The sequence below is a fragment of the Lycorma delicatula genome, chromosome 9 (assembly GCF_047948215.1).
Source record: "Lycorma delicatula isolate Av1 chromosome 9, ASM4794821v1, whole genome shotgun sequence".
NCBI lineage: Eukaryota > Metazoa > Arthropoda > Insecta > Hemiptera > Fulgoridae > Lycorma > Lycorma delicatula.
In genome coordinates, this window is record NC_134463.1 from 30,647,318 (window position 1) to 30,667,599 (window position 20,282).

Below are 20,282 nucleotides of genomic sequence, written 5' to 3' on the forward strand. Positions count from 1 at the left end.
CATATTTTTTTTTCCACCAAGGAAGAGCAGGCCACCATGATTTTTCAGATGTAAGAGGGATGTACATATACATATATATTTTTATTTTTTTTTTTTTTCACTTGCTCTATTGAGTATAGGTGTGCAAACTTGGAAAGTGGTGAATCTTGCTCTGTCACTTTCGTTATATTGGCTAAATAAATTTGTGTACTCAATCCAGTCTGGTTTCCCAACCACCCATCTGTGTAGCTGACTCTGAGGCAAATCGCTATTACCGATCAAGATAACAAAAAAAGCAAGTCTTCAGTAAGATCTTATACTGCAACTTTAGAATCTGATAGTTCATAATACCTGGAACACGTCAGGGACTATCATTTACTCCTGAATAGAAAAATTTGAAAAAAGAACAGGAAGCCACTACATATAGGTTTCATGTTGGATAGTTAACAGAGTATTGTTGACATTCCAAATTAATGAACATTTTCAATTATTACACTTAAATCTGAATCTTAGATATTTAACATTTCTGAATGCTGGTTAAGAAAATAAGTAACTGTAATCTACTTGAGGTTTAGCTCCTATTAACTTTTTCTTTTTCCTGTTTAGCCTCCGGTAACTACCGTTCAGATAATACTTCAGAGGATGAATGAGGATGATATGTATGAGTGTAAATGAAGAGTAGTCTTGTACATTCTCAGTTCGACCATTTCTGAGATGTGTGGTTAATTGAAACCCAACCACCAAAGAACACCGGTATCCGCGATCTAGTATTCAAATCCGTGTAAAAATAACTGACTTTACCAGGACTTGAATGCTGGAACTCTCGACTTCCAAATCAGCTGATTTGGGAAGAGACACGTTCACCACTAGGCCAACCCGGTGGGTTGGCTCCTATTAACTAGATCCTCACACATTATTCTGACTTCTTTTAGAATCAAAATCATGAGAAATGAGACAATCTTCAAGGGAAGGAATAACTGTTGGAGAAGTTCTTTCCTAGGTGAAATTCGGTAATGAAATAATTCTGCTTGTGACTTCTCCAGAAATTCTACTTCCTATCTAGGGTTGGCATAAAGGAACCAATAAAAGTTGAAGTACCTATTAAGTAAAGTCAGGGATATTCTATAGTAATCTAAATCTAAGTTTACTCACGAGTACTAAAAATTAAGGCACAATTATTCTAAACTCACCTGTCTGCATATATGATGAACAATACCAAGAGGTGCAGCTACATTACTATAAATTACAGGAGGTTTAGATTTCAAAACTTCATATCCTTCTTCCATATAATGTGCATATTTAGCATGTAATAGTGTTCTAGCTATTCTAACTGTACCTTCCATTTGATCATCATGATAACATACGCCACATTCAGGCATCCTAAAAAATAAAACAAATAATATTAATTAGAGAAAGCAAAAGTAAAATAGTAAACAATACAAAAAGGCATAAATAGTTATTCAATTCAGAACTTCTTCTACTTGGAATTTCTAATCAGTTTTATGAATGTTGATTATACCTGTTGTGATTTTAATTTATTAGCTTAGTAAATTACATCAGTAATGTGTAAATGTACGAATCGACAGGCAACAAGATGAACTGATACCATTTACCTAGACGGATCAAGAAAAAATGTGGTAAAACCATGATTGAGGTCACAGATAAAATATAAAATCAATTTTTAAAGGAAATAATTATAATTGATACATTTTAATTTACTAAAGAGAGGTATCTGCTGAGAGCCAGACTAAGGAATGATTCCTGAAAGAGGGCAGCAGCTCTTTCAGTAGTTGTTAGGGGCGTGAGTCAGGACGACTTAAACGGCCATATCAACATCACTCAGTCCTCTGAGTACTGCGCAGCTGAAAGCAATGGACCGGCTTGGTCCATTGGACCAAGCCGGCTTATATATAATAAGAAAGGTAAAGTCGATAAATGGGTGGAATATATTGAAGATATTTATTTGGTGCATATTTACAGAAATAAAGATAATATTTTACCAAGGACGGCTTGTCCTTGGTAAAATATTCCGGAGGTAAACTAGTCCCCCGTTCGGATCTCCGGGTGGAGACTACTAAGGAAGGGGTCACCAGAAAATTAAAAAAATAACATTCTACGAGTCGGATCGTGGAATGTTAGAAGTTTAAAAAAGGCTGGTAGGCTAGAAAATTTAAAAAAGGAAATGGATAGGATAAATGTAGATGTAGTAGGAATTAGTGAGGTTCGGTGGGAAGAGGAAGGCGACTGACTTTTGGTCAGGTGATTTTAGAATAATTAACTCAGCTTCAAATAATGGGAAGGCAGGAGTAGGTTTCATAATGAACAAGAAGATAGGGAAGAGAGTAGAGTATTTCAAAACGCATAGCGATAGAATCATTGTAATAAGGATAAAATCAAAACCTAAACCAACAACGATTGTTAACGTCTATATGCCTACAAACGCCCATGATGATGATGAGGTAGAGTGTGTATACGAAGAGATTGATGAAGCAATTAAACACGTAAAAGGAGATGAAAATTTAATAATAGTTGGAAATTGGAATGCAAGCATTGGAAAAGGTAAAGAAGGAAATATAGTGGGTGAATACGGGCTGGGCAAAAGGAAGGAAAGAGGGGACAGACTTATAGAGTTTTGCACGAAGTATAATTTAGTAATTGCCAACACCCAGTTTAAAAATCATAATAGAAGAATATACACTTGGAAAAATTCAGGCGATACTGCAAGGTATCAGATAGATTATATCATGGTTAAGCAAAGATTTAGAAATCAACTTGTTGACTGCAAAACTTACCCTGGAGCAGACAGCGACCATAATTTGGTGATAATGAAATGTAGATTGGGGTTTAAAAACCTGAAGAAAAGGTGTCACATGAATCGGTGGAATTTAAGAAGCTTGAGGAAGAGGAGGTAAAGAAGATATTTGGGAGGACATCGCAAGAGGTCTGAGTAAAAAAGATAAGGTAGAAAATGTAGAAGAAGAATGGGAGAATGTTAAAAAGGAAATTCTTAAATCAGCAGAAGCGAACTTAGGAGGAACAAAGGGAACTGGTAGAAAACCTTGGATTTTAGACGATATATTGCAGCTGATGGATGAACGTAGAAAATATAAGAATGCTAGTGATGAAGAAAGTAAAAGGAACTATCGACAATTAAGAAATGCTATAAACACGAAGTGCAAACTAGCGAAAGAAGAGTGGATTAAAGAAAAGTGTTCAGAAGTGGAAAGAGAAATGAACATTGGTAAAATAGATGGAGCATACAGGAAATTTAAGGAAAAATTTGGGGTACATAAATTAAAATCTAATAATGTGTTAAATAAAGATGGTACACCAATATATAATAAGAAAGGTAAAGTCGATAAATGGGTGGAATATATTGAAGATATTTATTTGGTGCATATTTACAATCCGATAATTACAATCGATTTATATGATTTTTTTTACTCAACAATTTGATCAGACAGAAATAAAGATACACATAGAAATAAAGGTAATTATTTAGTTGAGGTGCCTCACCCCAAAATCACAAAAAACATATCAAATTGTTGTGAAATCTTTTGGAATGTATTTTATGATGGAAATGAAGTGTCGGAAAAGTAGATATCTGAATACTGAATACACTCGGTAATGCAGATTCTCACCTCTGGATAATGTAGAATTCTTTCTTATTTACTACACTACTTTTATTATTTATAACTTATTCATTAAATTACATTGTTGTCTGTTATTCTTACAAGGCGTTTAAATTTTCTGAGTTTTCTTTATAGAATTTACAGTGTTCAGTAAGTAAATAGAGTAAACTACAATGGATGAAAAAAAAACTAGCTAGACCTGAAATGTATATGTTAAAATTGTGAATTTACATTTATTACACTAATTGAATTCTCTCAGTCGGTTGAAAATGTGAAACAATTTTTTTACAATTATGACATTTTGCTTTTTTACAATTATGGCATTTTGCCGAAACACAGACAATGTCCATCGTGTAATAATGAAATGAAGCTGAATGACGATCGACACATCTTCCGTTGTATAACCACCTTCGTGTACTTAACAAACATAAGAAATATGAAAGTCAGAAGTGTAATTTAGCCATTTTGCAATATGCTGATACATGGTTAGCCACTGCTAGGTTAGAATAACCTATATTATGTTATTTTATGTTTCTTCATAATATGGTATGTAATAAAGCCACCTCGACAAGATATTTGGTGTAGTGAGCTGAATTTATCATCTAGTACTATGTGTGGAAGATTGGAGCAATTATTTTCGGGAAATTTTTTTTAAATATTTGTGTACTAATTTGAAAAAGGTCTGAGGAGTAGGCAAAGTTGTAGAAATTGATGAAGCCAAAATCGGTAAACAAAAATATAATCACAGCAGAATTATAAATGTAAATTGGATATTTGGTGGAATACAACGAGACACAAAAGAAGTTTTCATAGTACCAGTGATAAGTTTTCATAGTACCGTGATAAGGAAACTTTGCTCCGCATTATAAAGGACTATGTGCACCCAGGTACTACAATTATTAGTGGCTGTTAGAAATCTTATGAATGTTTACAGCAGGCTTCCAACACTTGACTGTGAATCATACATACAATTTTATAGATCCGGACACTGGGGCACATACGCAGACAACTGAACGTCAATGGAAGTAAGTAAAAGGCAATGTGCCACATTATGGAAATTCTAAATATCATTTCAATGGAGATATGGCCAAATTTTTATTTAAAAGGAAGTACTGTGATTATAAAACACGATTTCACCATTTATGGCAAATTATAAGTGAGATACACATTGATTCGGCAAATCACAATGATTCTGCAGAAGTATCATCGCAATCTAATTCAGACTAACTGTTTATATCTTTAAATATGTTTCACTATGATATAAGTATTTTTTTCGTATCACTATGTAATTCGTATTTGTGAATTTCTGTATTGCGTATTTTTGTATCACTATAAATTTTTACTAATTTTCTATTTTCCGACACCCAAAATACATCATTAAATGAATAAATATTAATTTTGAATGAATTGATATGTTTTTGTGATTTCGGATGAGGCACCTCAACTAAATAATTACCGAAATAAAAAAGTATGCACCAGAACATTGATTATCATTTAAACTAACACAAAATAGCCAATAACTTGAGAGAATACAAAATAGCCAATAACTTGAGAGAATACAAAATAGCCAATAACTTGAGAGAATACAGAAAATAAGTTTAAAAAATTTATAACTTTATTTTCATGCCAAAACCAAAAATTTATATGGCAATATATTCATAAAAAAATATATACTTAGCATTAATCTAACAAGTTAATGCTACACAATGAATAATTGAAAAATGTCAGTTTGGGCTAAACAGTTTATAACTGTTCCTGTCATTTACTCTCCATAATGCAAATAGTTTAAATGCTATTCTGGCATGCGAATGTAACGGTTACATATAATCTATAAAGATCCCTCATTAATAATTACAAGTATTTCATAAAACAATTTATATTCCAATAAACATTACACTCCCAAATAATAAATAATTCTTATGATAACACCATAAAGTGAAATAAAATAATCAACATAAACATTCGGCCAAATAAATATATCTCAAGTTGGGTATGAAGCATTACAGAAAAAATGTAATAAATTTCATGTAAAATTGCATAAAATGTCAATAATCTCTGAATGTGAAATGATACAGTCACTATATTTCATTTAAACATTTCTGGATTCAAACTTAGAACTGGCATTTAAATGCAAGTTATGACATTTTTTCACTTGATGCAAACTGATCATAAAAAAAATTAAATGTAGTTAAAACTTGGGGAGGACATCCTATCATTGTCAAAATAAATATTTTATATGAATATATATATTTATATCACTAAACAGTAATTATAATGATGTTATTCAATGATTGAAATGTTTGATATAATATAGATCATATAATACTAAATATTACATTAACATATTATAATAATAATTATTTGTTATATTGGATTATTAACATATGTTATAATATTATATGAATAATAATTGCATCATATGATTTGATTACTCATAATATTTCATAACATATTGTAATATTAAATGAAATTAATAAAAAAAAAAGTAATAGTATAATTTGATTTCTGTCGCATAAAAATAAAACATACTCGGATTAAAAATTAGAAAATTTTATTGTATTCAAAATGTACAGCAACCACTTTGCTACAAAGTTTAATAATAATAACACTTAATAAACTGTTTAATACTGGTTACTAAGGAAACAATATTCTGGTTACTAAGGAAACAATATTCCATAAATAAAAATGTAGTGAAAAGTATTCAAATTTCTATAGTTCCTTTTTTATGAAAATAGTTAGTAAAAATACAGTAATAAATGTAAATTCTATATTTAAAGAAGAACCTACCTCTTTACCATACTTCCTTTTTTAACATACTTATGAAAAACCTACAAATTCACAATGGCTGCAGAACTGTATGATGAAGAGTTCATTAGGGACTTGAAAACTGGAGAAAATATTATGAGACAGATACATTCCAGAGAAGGTTTGTACAGCACTTAATACATTTTTAAATTCTCTAATCAGAAAATGAATTTTGCAGGTATATAGGATCAATCATAATCAAATATGTTATATATATAATATAATTTAATGTTATTTATATATAATATATAAAATTAACATTTCTAAATTAAACATGTATTTAGGTTTTTTTTTTGTTACATATGGGTCTGGTCTAGGACAGAAAATAAAACATTTCTAGAGAAAAGGTTTTCCGCCAGGAAAACTTAGTAGCTAAATTAGTTCTTTAACAAGTTAAAAAATACAGTAGTGAGTGCAGTCCATATGGATTAAAAAAAATCACAATTATTTTTTTTTAAAACAAATCCTTTTTTGTACCAAATACAGTAATAACAAATATTGCACTTTTTTTGATTAGAACTTAAAGTTCTAATCAAAAAAATGATTAGATTTGATTAGAACTTAAGTTCTAATCAAAAAATGATTAGATTTGATTAGAACTTATTTAAAGTTCTAATCAAAAAAATGAAAAAAAGTGCAATATTTGTTATTACTGTATTTGGTACAAAAAAGGATTTGTTTTAAAAAAAAAATAATTGTGATTTTTTTTTTAATCCATATGGACTGCACTCACTACTGTATTTTTTAACTTGTTAAAGAACTAATTTAGCTACTAAGTTTTCCTGGCGGAAAACCTTTTCTCTAGAAATGTTTTTATTTTCTGTCCTAGACCAGACCCATATGTAACAAAAAAAAAACCTAAAACTCTTCATATCACTCATTATACCTTCTACATTCATTTTTAATACATACAAAATTGCATTATCATGTACCTACTATTACTGAAGCAATAAAGGTAAACAATTTGAAACCTATTTCAATGAATAAATGCAGCAGTTCTATCAAAAGAGAAGGCTAGAAAAAACCATCTTGTCTCTAATAAAAAAAATTAATACTCAACAACTGTTTGAAATTTCAGATAAAGAGATAATAAAAAGATGGATGTCTCGAGTATGTAAATTAAAATCATCTGATCTTAAGGTTAAAAAATCAAGGAATGAATTCTACAAATATCTGTTAACTCTTATGAGGTCCTGCTTAGAACATGAACGAGAAGTGGAATCTGTAAAAGGAAAGGTAAGTTTTTATAAATTTTTAAATCACAAAAGAAATAAAAATTATATTATACTGGCAGCACTTCATACCTGTTTTTATGAATTTAATTACAATATTTAGCTTTATTTATTACAAAATTATTTTCAAACATATGCAAAATGTTAACAAAAATTAGAAAAAAAGAATTTAAACCTAAAGAATACTATTTATTTATTTAATAAAATTAACTTGCAAACTAACAGAGAAATAGATTAAGATTAAATTTAGTCTGTATATAGTTAATACAGAAAATTAGATTAAGATTAAATTAACAGTTGAATGCTAAATTTTCCTCTTTGAACAAACCCAGATTACACAATGTTCAACTGGAAACCTGAAAACCTGTTTGGCAGAGAATTAAAGAGATGCACTTATCAAAATTATGTCTAATGGTGGACACCTTTCCCTTCACAATGTTTGTTCATTCTTGATATCTGTTCATTTATTTACATCAGTAATAAAAAAATCCAAATTAAAAAATTGTTTTTCTTTAATTTTTTTTTTCACTTAGTAGTTCATACAGTAATTCATTTTAGTTTTTTCTGTATGAATTACTACACCTCTTTTATACCTCTTACTATTATGGAACAGAATTCTGAATAATAAAGAAAAGGTTTAAGAGTTTTAAAAATATTAATTTTTATCAACTAATGATTCAGAACTGAATGTATATCAACATACCTAACCTAACCAATAATGTAGTTTGATTTTTAATCCAAAATTTTTATAAAACATCTTTTTTTAATTTTTGTATATTTATGATCACCGCAGTGATCATAACTTTTTAATGTGCATCATTCTTTCTTAATAATAACCAAAATAAAAAAAAGGTTGCACATCAAAAAGGTTGCAGATCATACAGATGATCCATTAGTAATGAAAGGAAGAATAAAAAAGAATCAATGAAGAATAATAGAAATAATAGAATATGTTCAACAAATAATATAAGTTGCAGTAAATATGAGGTGTAAAAATTTCTTTTTTGTTCTCAGAAAAAAGCAATGTCATTCAAGAGTTCATGGTCACCAGATAGACGTACGTATGTGGCTATCCAACCAATCCCTAATCAAGGAGCTCTTATTTACATGGCCTGTAATGCACGGCCAGATCTTGGATGGGACACACCAAAAAAGAAGAAGTAAACATAATGCAGCAAACAAAATTCATAACTTTTAAACTCTTCTGTGTATTTCAGTTAACATTCATATTTACTGCAATTAACAAGTTCTTTCAACTACTTTACCTGTTACTATATAAAATATAAATCTGGTTGTAATTTATTATCACAAGAATATAATTCGAAAGAAAATTAATTTAAAAGGAAATAAAATAGCACACAAGTTTGTACAGACACAAATGTAATAAATACAGGTATATTTTTGTCATTAACATAATCTTTTTTTGTTTTTATCATTAGCAATAATAATAATAATAATTAGCATGTTTATAACAGATACAAAACATTGCTGACAAACTTAACTGAATTAAAAAATAACACCACACTAGCTGCAGAGTGACATACAAATAATAGTAGTGCATACCTGTTAATTTTATTTTTAAAAATGATTTTCTTCAAAGCAGGAATGTAACTGAATTGTGCAGACACAATTTAATTTTAAGCTTGGATTACAACTTTAACTACTGCAGTTAAAAAATTGCTATTAGTTAAAAAGAAAATCTGTGTACTTTTAATTAATAAACCTCATTAAGATGAAAGTTTGATAATTCCTTCAGTAAATAATAAAAATAAAAGTGCCTATTCATATCACAATTTATATGACAATTTATATATATATAATTTTTTTTTTAAGTAAGCTGCAATAGCACGTCATGTCATACTCATGTAAAGGGGGGCCATGTACATTCTTAAAAAAATCCATCTGTACATAATATTTTAAAAACAAATAACTTTTTATCAGTTTATAAACAATCTTATTTATATAACATATTTATATAACATAAAACAGTTATGACAGATAACTACGCAGATATAACAAACAAAATACACTGCTTTAAACATTACACTTACTTACATACAAAACATACTTTTCAATTAAAAACAACATAAAGATGTCATATAATTTATTTCTTTTATGTTAAAATTATCAAACATACATACCTAAACAGTTGTGTAATCCATCTAGTTGTATCAGAATTAAATCGAGCTGTAACAGATTGAATATGAGATCTATCCAGACATGAAGAATAAACTGTAATTGCATGAGAAATTAATGACAACCGGACCTGTGGTGTTATTGGGCTAGGAATATCATCCTCCTCATCATTATGCAACAAATCCTAAACATACAGAAAAATTATACTAAAAAATTATATTTTTAAAACAACTCATTTCAAATGAAACTGTATACTAACTAATGTAAAGTCTACTTAACAAATATTTTTTTATAACAACAGAGTAAGAAACTCAATAAGACAAAAAGCACAAGTGACAATCAATTTCTTAAGATCAAAAACAGAATATGGTTCAACTAGTAAAATTTCAAAAATTTTTTAGGATTGATTATTCCTTTCCTTATCCATTATTTCTTCTTTATTGGATAATCACCCAAGTATAGCAATAGTGCTTATAGTGCTCTGTTTCCTATCCAGCTTTGCACAAAAAAACCTAAACAAGGGCACAATAGTTGCCTAATAAATCAAACCAGGTCTTTGTGGATTAGGAAAAATGGCACGTAGGTCAAGCTACTGAATACTATTTATCAATATATAAAAATAAGATTCATATAAGTATTTTACATACAACAAAAGTAATCTGTAGTAGTCTACTCAAATAATCTAATTGACTATTAGAATTCCAATCCAAATGACTCTTAGAATTCCAATCCAAATAATGGGTTTAGCCATTCTTTTTTTAAATTATTAATTTTGTTTTACATTCTTAATTTTATTTGTTTAAAAATGTAGCTATAAAAAAAGAATGCCTGATCATGAAACACAAAAGGTAAGAAACCTAAATAAATTTTAGCAAAAATAAAAAAATTCAGAAACCAATATTTAAGACCCTGCTATAGAGCATGAGTTTTGTGTTGTCCATATCAAAACAATATAAATATCACTAAGCCATGTTGAGCAAAAGGATTTTATAAATATTTTTAAAATTTCCCACTTAATAGTAAGTTGAAAATATAAATATTTTTAAAATTTCCCACTTAATAGTAAGTTGAAAAAAATAATATAACTAAAATGTAAAGTATTTACAACAAATACTTTTACTATTGATATACAAATACTTTTACAACTTGACTATTCAATATAAATCGACTGGTACAGCCTTAAAGCATTACTACCTAATCGCTCTGGAGATGGCAGCAGATCCCCTCCCAGAGGCCCCCATTGGGATCTCTACTGGATTATAGAAACAGCCTGACATCCACTTCTGGCCAAAATGGATCCGCTTCTACCTACTAGGTTCCAGGCATGCATTTTGCACACGCCCTACTCCTCAACACGCTCTCTCATACCATCAGGGTCCTCCATGCCATCAGCGGAAGCACCCTGACTAACCCGCTCTTGTGTGTGGGTGAGCCAAGGTGTCCTAAGCAAGGAGGCTGCCTACCTGGCCCTAGACGTTGCCACGTTTCCAACTTCCTTCATTTTTTGAAGTCGCAAATAAACATCAAATATAAAACAAGACTAAAAAACATAACTTTAACAATTACAATTCAGAACATACTAATCTTAAGCATAAAATAAGCTTAGTTATTAGATTAAGGTTCTTAATAATACTAATTATTAAGAACCTTAATCTAAATAATAAGGCCAGATGCAGCTCCAACCCTGGTAGATCAGGTATTGCTATTCCGTAACATCTTAGTTCTTTCCAACATATTTCTCTACGCTCCAGAGTGCTTCTTCCCTGCCTTTACTCTGCAGTATCTGTGAGGTCAGTGATGCAACTTCTCACCAAGGTGTCTGGGGTCAACCATTTGACCCCCGTTTGAGCCCAAGGTCAAGTCCCTTCAGCCGTTTGACGTCCTCCCATCATCTACATTGAAAGAATACATGCTCCACTGTGTCCTCTTCCTCGCAATAGATATAGGTCGGAGTGTCCTTCCTGCCAAATCTGTAGAGGTACGCCCCAAACACTCCATGCCAAATGGAGTGTTGAAACACTTCATGCCAAACACTCCCCAAATCCCCTTTGGAGCCATGGTTCAAGGCGTGGTATCTTCATCCAAGCACCGTTTATTGACTCCTCCCAATGACTGCCATTCAGCTGTGCGTTGTCTGTCTGGCCTCCGCCTTTGCTGTTCCTTGGGAGTAGTGGCAGAGGTGATAGCTGGAGTGCCACCAATTCATCTCCAGACACTGGAGATTAAAGTGTTTCCATCAAACACTTTAATCTCCAGTGTCTGGAGATGAATTGGTGGCACTCCAGCTATCACCTCTGCCACTACTCCCAATATGGTCCTATATGCAGAGATAATCCTTATATTGGCCCAGCGTTGGAGTGAGTAAAGCCTCTCAACGTTCCTCGATAAAAAGAATACTTATAGATGCTTAGGTACATATATTATCACCAAGTACATACCTAAGCAAACTCAAGATGAGGTATGATCGTGAGATGATATTCTGTTATATTTTTTCTTGAGATCCTATTTTACACATGGGAATATCCCATTTAGTCACCTAGCAGTTTAGTCAGTTTAGCATTTAGTCATCTAGTATCTATATATAGATATATTTAACAATGCCTTACCAGTCTTTGACAGAATATTTTGACATGGATGATGTGCATGATTAAGGCCTTTGTCAGAATAATCTGACGCCAACTTTTTGTCATATTTTCCATCGTTTTAAGTAATTTTTTTTTTTTAGTAATACTCTGGAATGACAGATAAGTACTAACTGTTAGTACTAACTGTTAGTTTTAATATAGTGTAAAGTGACTTTAGTCACTTTAGTCACATTTTTCCTAAGATTATACCAGATTGGGTTAAAATTTATAGGACCATCCCAAATGTATACTCTCAATTAAAAAAAATTATCAAAACTGGTTTACTAACGTCGAAGATATTGCATAATGTACATAAAAAAAGATTGTCGAATTGATAACTTCCTTTATTGAAAAACACCTAGTATTTACTGTATTTATTTTTCTGTTAAAAAAACACCTAGTATTTACCACAATTATAATGTTTGATCATTTATAATCCTTATAAACTAAAAACATACCACCTTGTAGTTTAATTCGATATGAAACTCCTTTCATAGGAAATTCTTTTTCACAGTTTTAAATGATCTATTTAATTAGATGAAAAATCTTCATAGTACAAGATCCCTCCTAGCTAGTATTAATAATAAGCAGTCAAAATCAATTAGATTGCCAGTATAAACAAATACATTTTTCATGTTGTAACAATAACATATGCTTTCACAAGTAATATCAAAATTTACCTGAACTTGTGTTAATATATCTTTTGAATTACTTTTTGGTAATTCTAATACAGGTGAAGGCGGTGTACCTCCACCTCTTCCAACTGCAACTTCTTCAAGCCTACCAATAACTTGTGATACTTGAAACTCTATTTCTTCAACAGCACTCTTCTAAAACAATACAATGTATTAGTTCGTATTAGCAGAAATCAAATAAGATGCACATATTTATAGTATCAAGAAAAAATCTATAGACTATTAATTAACCTGTACTACATAATAGCAAAAATCAAAATTAATCAAAACTTAATTTGAAAAAAATTCTATTATAATATAACAAAACATATTACCCGTTAAATTTTAGTAAGGATTCAATTCATGCTCTCAATTAATTATATATACATTATCCTGAGATCTTACAAAAATTATCTGCACAAGAATTGTATAAAAAACAGAATATATAAATGTGTATTTTAAATCAGCGATGTAGTTATCAGGTGATACCAGTATGGGGGCTTCTATGATAAAATCCATCAAAGGTAATGAGAGAACTACTGACAGATAGATGATTAGATCAGTAGCCATAAAGGATCATTAAGTCTTATTCAATTTTGTTTAAAATATTTATATAATTTTATATATTTATAAAATATAAATATATTTTATATATATACACATACACATTTATATATTCTGTTTTTATAAATATATAAAATTATATAAATATTTTAAACAAAATTGAATAAGACTTAATGATCCTTTATGGCTACTGATCTAATCATCTGTCAGTAGTTCTCTCATTACCTTTGATGGATTTTATCATAGAAGCCCCCATACTGGTATCACCTGATAACTACATCGCTGATTTAAAAGTATGATAAAAGAATGAAAAAAGAATAAATTGATAAAAATTTTAAGTAAAAATTTATAAGTAAAAATTTTTTTATTAAGAAAAACATGATTGTGTCGAATAAAAACAATAATTAATTACTTCCTTTCCATGTAAAAGGTTAACTTGCCACACCAGTTAAATTTTAACACTTTGTTTAATCAATGCCTACTAGCTAAAATTTATTATTGGCCAGAGCCACTTGGAACAAAAGGTTCAGATTAATCAATTTTGTATGAAATCAAATGATGAAAACTTCTTTTATTAACTTTAATCAGTTTCTATAGAATACAATATAAGTTTCAGTTTCACTATTCTGTTTAAAGGGTGAAGTACTCATATAAAAATGTTATATATAAAAGATTAAGATCTGGTATTTTTTAACCTATACTATAGTTAGTTAATATGACCAACAAAGTTTTGCAACCATAAGAAAAATAAACTTTTCAAATTTTTTTTATACTAAAAGCATAAAATTTTTACTTTTTACCTTTAAAAAAAGTTTTAAGTTATTAAAATACAAACAAACAGCACCAGTTCATATTAACAGCAAAGCCTTTTGCACAATTATTTATTATTTAAATCACTGAGGATTAATGGTAATACTTTTAAAACCTTGACTTAGAAAAAGACACAATATTTTGTTACAATAATTAAAACAAAATAAAGTAAAAAGAACATTATTTTACAAAGTTGCTAAAAGTAAATATTATTGGTACCTTAATGCTTTTTCAGTGGATCCACCTTTGTCAAAATATAAGTATATATTAAAACATGAACCAGGTATTGATGTAATTTCCTTTCAGTACTTTTATTAATGTGCTTTCTTAACTTTTCATTTTATCTTAATATAATAAAAATAAGTAGCAAGGTACATTAAACGATTTATTAATTAATTTAGGTAGGGCATATGGTAAAATAATCACTATCATCTAAATAAGTATTAAAAAATTTATTGAAAAAAAGGAAAGATAAAAACATAAGAATACACACACATGAACATGCATGTTTATATGGACACAAGCTTGCTTTTCACAGTTATATTTTCACAGTTATATAAATATGTTGAAAATCAATAAAATTTATGATAAAACAAATCAAATTTATTTTATTTTAATTTGGAGTCATAAATTGTTTTAATTATTCACACATTTGTATGTAACGGTTGTTATGTATAATAATGTAAAGCAATTCTAATGAAATAAAATCTATTAATAGAACCAATAAGACTATTTATAATACATTAACAAAAATAATTTTAAAACTAAGAATAAACTTTCAATGCAATTATTCTTACTATATCTTTTAAGACACATTTTTTATTCTGCTAGAAAGCTAAACAATAAATAAAAAAATTATTACTTTTTGACTTTTTAAATTATTACTTTTACTTTTTAAATTTAAGTCATAGTTATAATAATTTATGTCAAAAATAAACAACATTAATTATACTTACATGTTTTATTTACATAGAAAACAGTTACTACAGCCAAGGCCACAAAAACTTAATAAAAACATACAATGAAGCTACATCTAGAATTATACTTAGATGACCTGTAGGAATCAATTTATCAAAATTAAAAAAAAAAAATTATAGTTCCAGATTGTGATAAATATTGCTATTCTGCATTCAATAAATGACTTACTGAAATAAATATACCTTCTGTATGTTTATAAAACATACAGTTTATAAAACAGATAGATATAGAAAAAGGAAAAACTTTTTAAAGTCAGATTGACAACCAACATTGAAAACACAAGTAACTAATGCATTTAAACTGTTTTACACTACACATTTTAACCTGTAAATTAGGTATGCACAAAGTATGTAAAAGGTTTGTTAAAAATTTATCAATACAATAAGTAAAAGGATAAACAAAAGGTTGTTTGTCTTAACCTTGAATACATCTAGAATGACAAGGATTACCCAAAAAAATCTCTGATAACAGAAACAAATGAAAATGTCAATCGAGAATGAGTTTTTTGTTAGCCATAAGTATCCAAACTACATCCCAAGAAAACAAGAATAAATAATCAAAAATGAAATTGACACTTTTTTTTACAGGAATTATTTTTCATAAGGAACTTGGGACAAATTATCAATCAAAATATTACCATGAAATTCCTGAAAACACTCAGGACAAGGTTCTTTGTGTATGGTCAAATATATATTTTTTTTAAATACTGGAAAGTGACACCATTTCTTGTCTCACGGCACTCATTATCACAGAATGTTTTACCAATTACTGTGGTAACTCTCCTGATCTGTGCTTTAATAACTTTTCCCACAAATTGAAAGTCTATCTCAAACTTCATAATTGTCCAACTGCTAACAACAAAAAATTTATAATGAACTAGCTGACAGCAACCACTAGAGGACTTCCAACAATGCAATGATAACTGGGAGAAATACCTCTTACCATGTATAACTCTTAAGAGATCTACTTTGAAGAAAATGATACCGATTAGTAAATAAAGCATTCTATAAACATAAATAAAATTTCTTTTCTCCCATTCTTTAGACATATTGTACTAATCTACTTATGGTGAAAACAAGAGATTCATCAACTTAAAGGAAATGGCATTTTAAAATCAACTTAAAGGAAATGGCATTTTAAAATCTGTAAGAATTTAACAAATTACAACATAAACGTGTAAAAAGTTTCTTTTTAAGTGAAAATTCATATTGTATTCATAAGAATACAATATTTTTTAAATAATAAAATGTAAAAATAAATATATTATCAATTACTAATACCTTTTTATCATTAATGGATACAACAAATTAAAAATATTGTTCTCTATGTGATAAAAACTGTAAATGGCATTATCTCAACACTATTAAACTGATAACAATTTTATTATAAGAAAAATATTTTTAGAAGTGGTTAAGTAAATATGCACTAATCTGAAACATACTCATAGCATACAGAAATTAAATCAACCATTCCTTGATAAACCTACAATTTTCCTTTATTTTAATCTGCTAACAAACTAATAGGTAAATGAACATTGATCATTAACAATATATGCCAATGACAAACAGATAAATTATAAAATCTAGAATTTAATTCCAAGAAAAATGTTACTGTATTACATTAAAGAAACTAGGTATACAAATAAATTGTAGTGTTCGCACCTGAATACTACATCTGACAAAATGGAAACACATTCTCCCATAAAAAAGACTAATGTTATAAGCACTATATACAACAAAATCAACCCTTTGAAAAATCATGTCATACGATTCAAACAAGAAAAACATATAATTAACCAAAATAATAAAATTTTACAAAAAAACAAAAATCTCAATAAATTTCAAGATAATATATAAATGGTAGTAAGTTGACGAAAACAATATACTATAAGAGTTTTCCACCAATTTCAACATAGCACTAATTACAACAGCACCAATGAAGAAATACAACAGATAATTAAAATATCAATGAAGAAAGAGATACCACTTAATGAAATTTAAAAAAATATATTTTTAATCTTAAAAGACTTTATTAATCATGTTTATCAAAAAATTGCATATAAAGTAACTTAATTCAAATATTTAATATATTTGTGCTTTACTAGTTAACAGTAAAAAAACTATAGGAGATAATGGAAAACCTCCTTATTTACCAACTATAAAATACTTATATTTCTGTTGTCCTATAAATAATTTACATTAAATGAAATAAAACAGTTTAAGGTGTGAAAAGCTACTATCTTAGAGTTTTCAATAGTAATAAAAAAAGGCAATCAACAAAAACCAAAGAAGAAATTTCTTCCCTTGTTTCTTTAAATCGAGAAATTCCAAGTTAAGATTTTAACACCTGTTAAAATAATGACAAAGATTTAATTTTCTTAAGTCAAAGTATAATGCAACACATATCATTTAACCCAATAATAAAGCCTGATCCACACAGAAGAATATTTATTCTGTAGAAATAGGTGATTGCCAATAACAGCTGATAATAACAATAAGACTAAGGAAAAAATACCAAAATTTTGCTAGAAATCAAACCAAAAGGCAAGTTTAGCAATATGCTAAAACATTAATCTATATAGTGCAGCCACTGAACCAAATTAACATAATAACAGCAACGTACCACTGATGCACAACAAAAACTATTGCCATGCCAATATAGATGTGCAACACATCAATCTAACTTCAAAAAAGATATAAAATTATTTCATTACTTCAATACTTTTTACAAAACTCAAATTATTAACAGAACTGCATCTACTCCATTCTAAGAAGAGTAAACAAAGAAAGTGAACAAAAGTACTATTTTGTTTCTCATAACAGATCAAAGATAGGATGTGCAAAACATAAGATTGGTTATAACAAAAAAGTGAAAAATAAAGTAATTAACATGTTTTCTTACCGACCTAAACTATATTAAGTAATATTACACATTCAATTCTTTTATTAAATATTTAGAACTGATATTGAAACCAACAATTATTTAAGAAAAGTTATTTTGTTTACCTAACTGAGTGTATTGATAAAGTTATTTTTTTGAATAATTTTTTTCGTTTTTGGTTGGTCTGGACTGCGATCAATTTGTTACTCTTCTATTGGTAGTTAATGAGTTGGAACAAAAGTTTAACACTGCATGATGTAAATTACTAGACAATACAAGAGACTGACAACTTTTATAATTAATCATAAACACTTGCTACCTATTAATGATAAAAAGATAACTATAATTAAAATGTAGGAAAGATATTACTTTGCATAATGCATACGGTCAAAGTGCTTGTTGGGAGTTTCAATGAATATTATATTATACAAACATAATAGGAATTTCAATAGTAACAATTTGCATAAGAATTAAGGTAGTAGTTTAATGAGGGTAATAATTTGGTTAAGAATAAATTTAAGTGAGCAAATTTTGATATATCAACAGAAAGATCACTTCATTTCAAAAATTTTTTACTAAGAAAATTTGTATTCTAAAGGTAATATAATACAATAAACTAAAAGATAGCGTGGAAAAATTTATTTTATAAACTGGTAAATGATAAAAATGTACACTAATTCATAACCTCTACAAAAATTAAGAATGTAAATAGGGTTAACACCCTGCTATTTCAACTTTGAAGCAATACTTGGGTAATTCAGTTTAGTTTTTACTGCGGTAACTGTAAACATAGTAAAAGTAACACTTTTAAAGAAAATTGCGAAGTTACGCGACTTAAACTGACGTTAGATTAGTAGATCGATAGCCAATGATGTTTAATGTCGTAATTATCAGTAGAAGAAACGCAGCACGACCTAATAAACTAGCATTAATATTAAAAATATATATTTAAACTATTTCTTTAAAAAAACTTACTTCAGTCCGTGGTTCATCCATATCTGAATTAACTTTCGCAATGTTTACACCGGCATCAGCCATCGTGGCAAATTCTGATTACAGCTGACATCAGAAAATCTCACTTGGCAGCTGACTGAACTCGTATACGACGCAAGTCAGTAATTGATAAACTGTCCATTAGATGTAAAAAGAATATTGTAATCGGCGAATAAAATTATGGAGAAACGCATAATTAACTAAAATGTGTTAGTTCATCTTGAATTTAGAAATAATCAGTCATCTTCAATAATAGAACACTGCAATTAAATTTTAAGCAGGTTAACCAACACAGCTATACTGCCACAATCGAATCAATCATAGTTCAAACGCTCCAAAACATAACCCATGGGAAATAAAACTATTTGGTTAAGTTTAAAATATATCCTACCTACTGTTCCCACCACTGTCTTAAATACTTACATTCTTTAAAAACTAGATCTTTGAAATGGGTTGATAAAAAACTGAAAATATGGAGACTGTGGTTTTACAAATACTATTCTAACAAAACTTGCCACGCCTTCACATTTAATGATGAATTAGTATTTTATTACTTTTTTTAATAAGTTATTGATGGGTAATTTTTAAACGTAATTTAGTAAATAACTTTCTTTAAAGTCAGCACATTCAACTCTAAAGCATGCTGATACGCATTACTGTCGTACCGGTAGACTGAATGAAAGTTCAAGTTATACGGAAAGGGAATGTACCCAAGCAGAATTCTCAAAAACATCTAGCACACTCTATTTATGGGAAAAACTAAATATAGAAATATTTCAGTAAATATGCAAACCAAAAATAATAGAAGTAAACAACAAAGAGGATTTAGTGGTAAGGACAAATGAAGGAAGAATAGAAAAAGTAAAGAATTACAGATATTTGGGGACTACAGCATAAAGACTGGAAGAGCGCAATGGAAATAAAAGGGAGAATAGCGATGGTAAAGGAAAATAGTTCGGCAAATGTGTTTCTCTT

The 20,282-nt window shown here is 28.8% G+C and overlaps 2 protein-coding genes across 4 annotated transcripts in view; one reads left to right on the plus strand and one right to left on the minus strand.

Annotated features, from left to right (window-relative positions):
• LOC142329670 (pyridoxal-dependent decarboxylase domain-containing protein 1) overlaps positions 1-19,617 on the minus strand; it is a 64,441-nt gene extending 44,824 nt beyond the window's left edge. For 2 of the 3 annotated variants that reach the window (XM_075374349.1, XM_075374347.1), the window contains exons 1-4: positions 19,290-19,617; positions 13,089-13,238; positions 9,790-9,968; positions 1,170-1,359 (exon numbers count right to left, since the gene is read on the minus strand). In XM_075374349.1, the coding sequence (XP_075230464.1) occupies positions 1,170-1,359; positions 9,790-9,968; positions 13,089-13,238; positions 19,290-19,352 (582 nt within the window). In that variant the 5' untranslated portion in view covers positions 19,353-19,617. The remainder of the gene's footprint in view (positions 1-1,169; positions 1,360-9,789; positions 9,969-13,088; positions 13,239-19,289) is intronic. The other variant, XM_075374350.1, reaches the window with a different exon arrangement.
• On the plus strand, positions 7,518-8,812 carry LOC142329671 (uncharacterized). The gene is made up of 2 exons (XM_075374351.1): positions 7,518-7,652; positions 8,663-8,812. The coding sequence occupies exons 1-2, from the start codon at positions 7,518-7,520 to the stop codon at positions 8,810-8,812; spliced, it is 285 nt and encodes a 94-aa protein (XP_075230466.1).
• Positions 19,618-20,282: the final 665 nt, after the last annotated feature.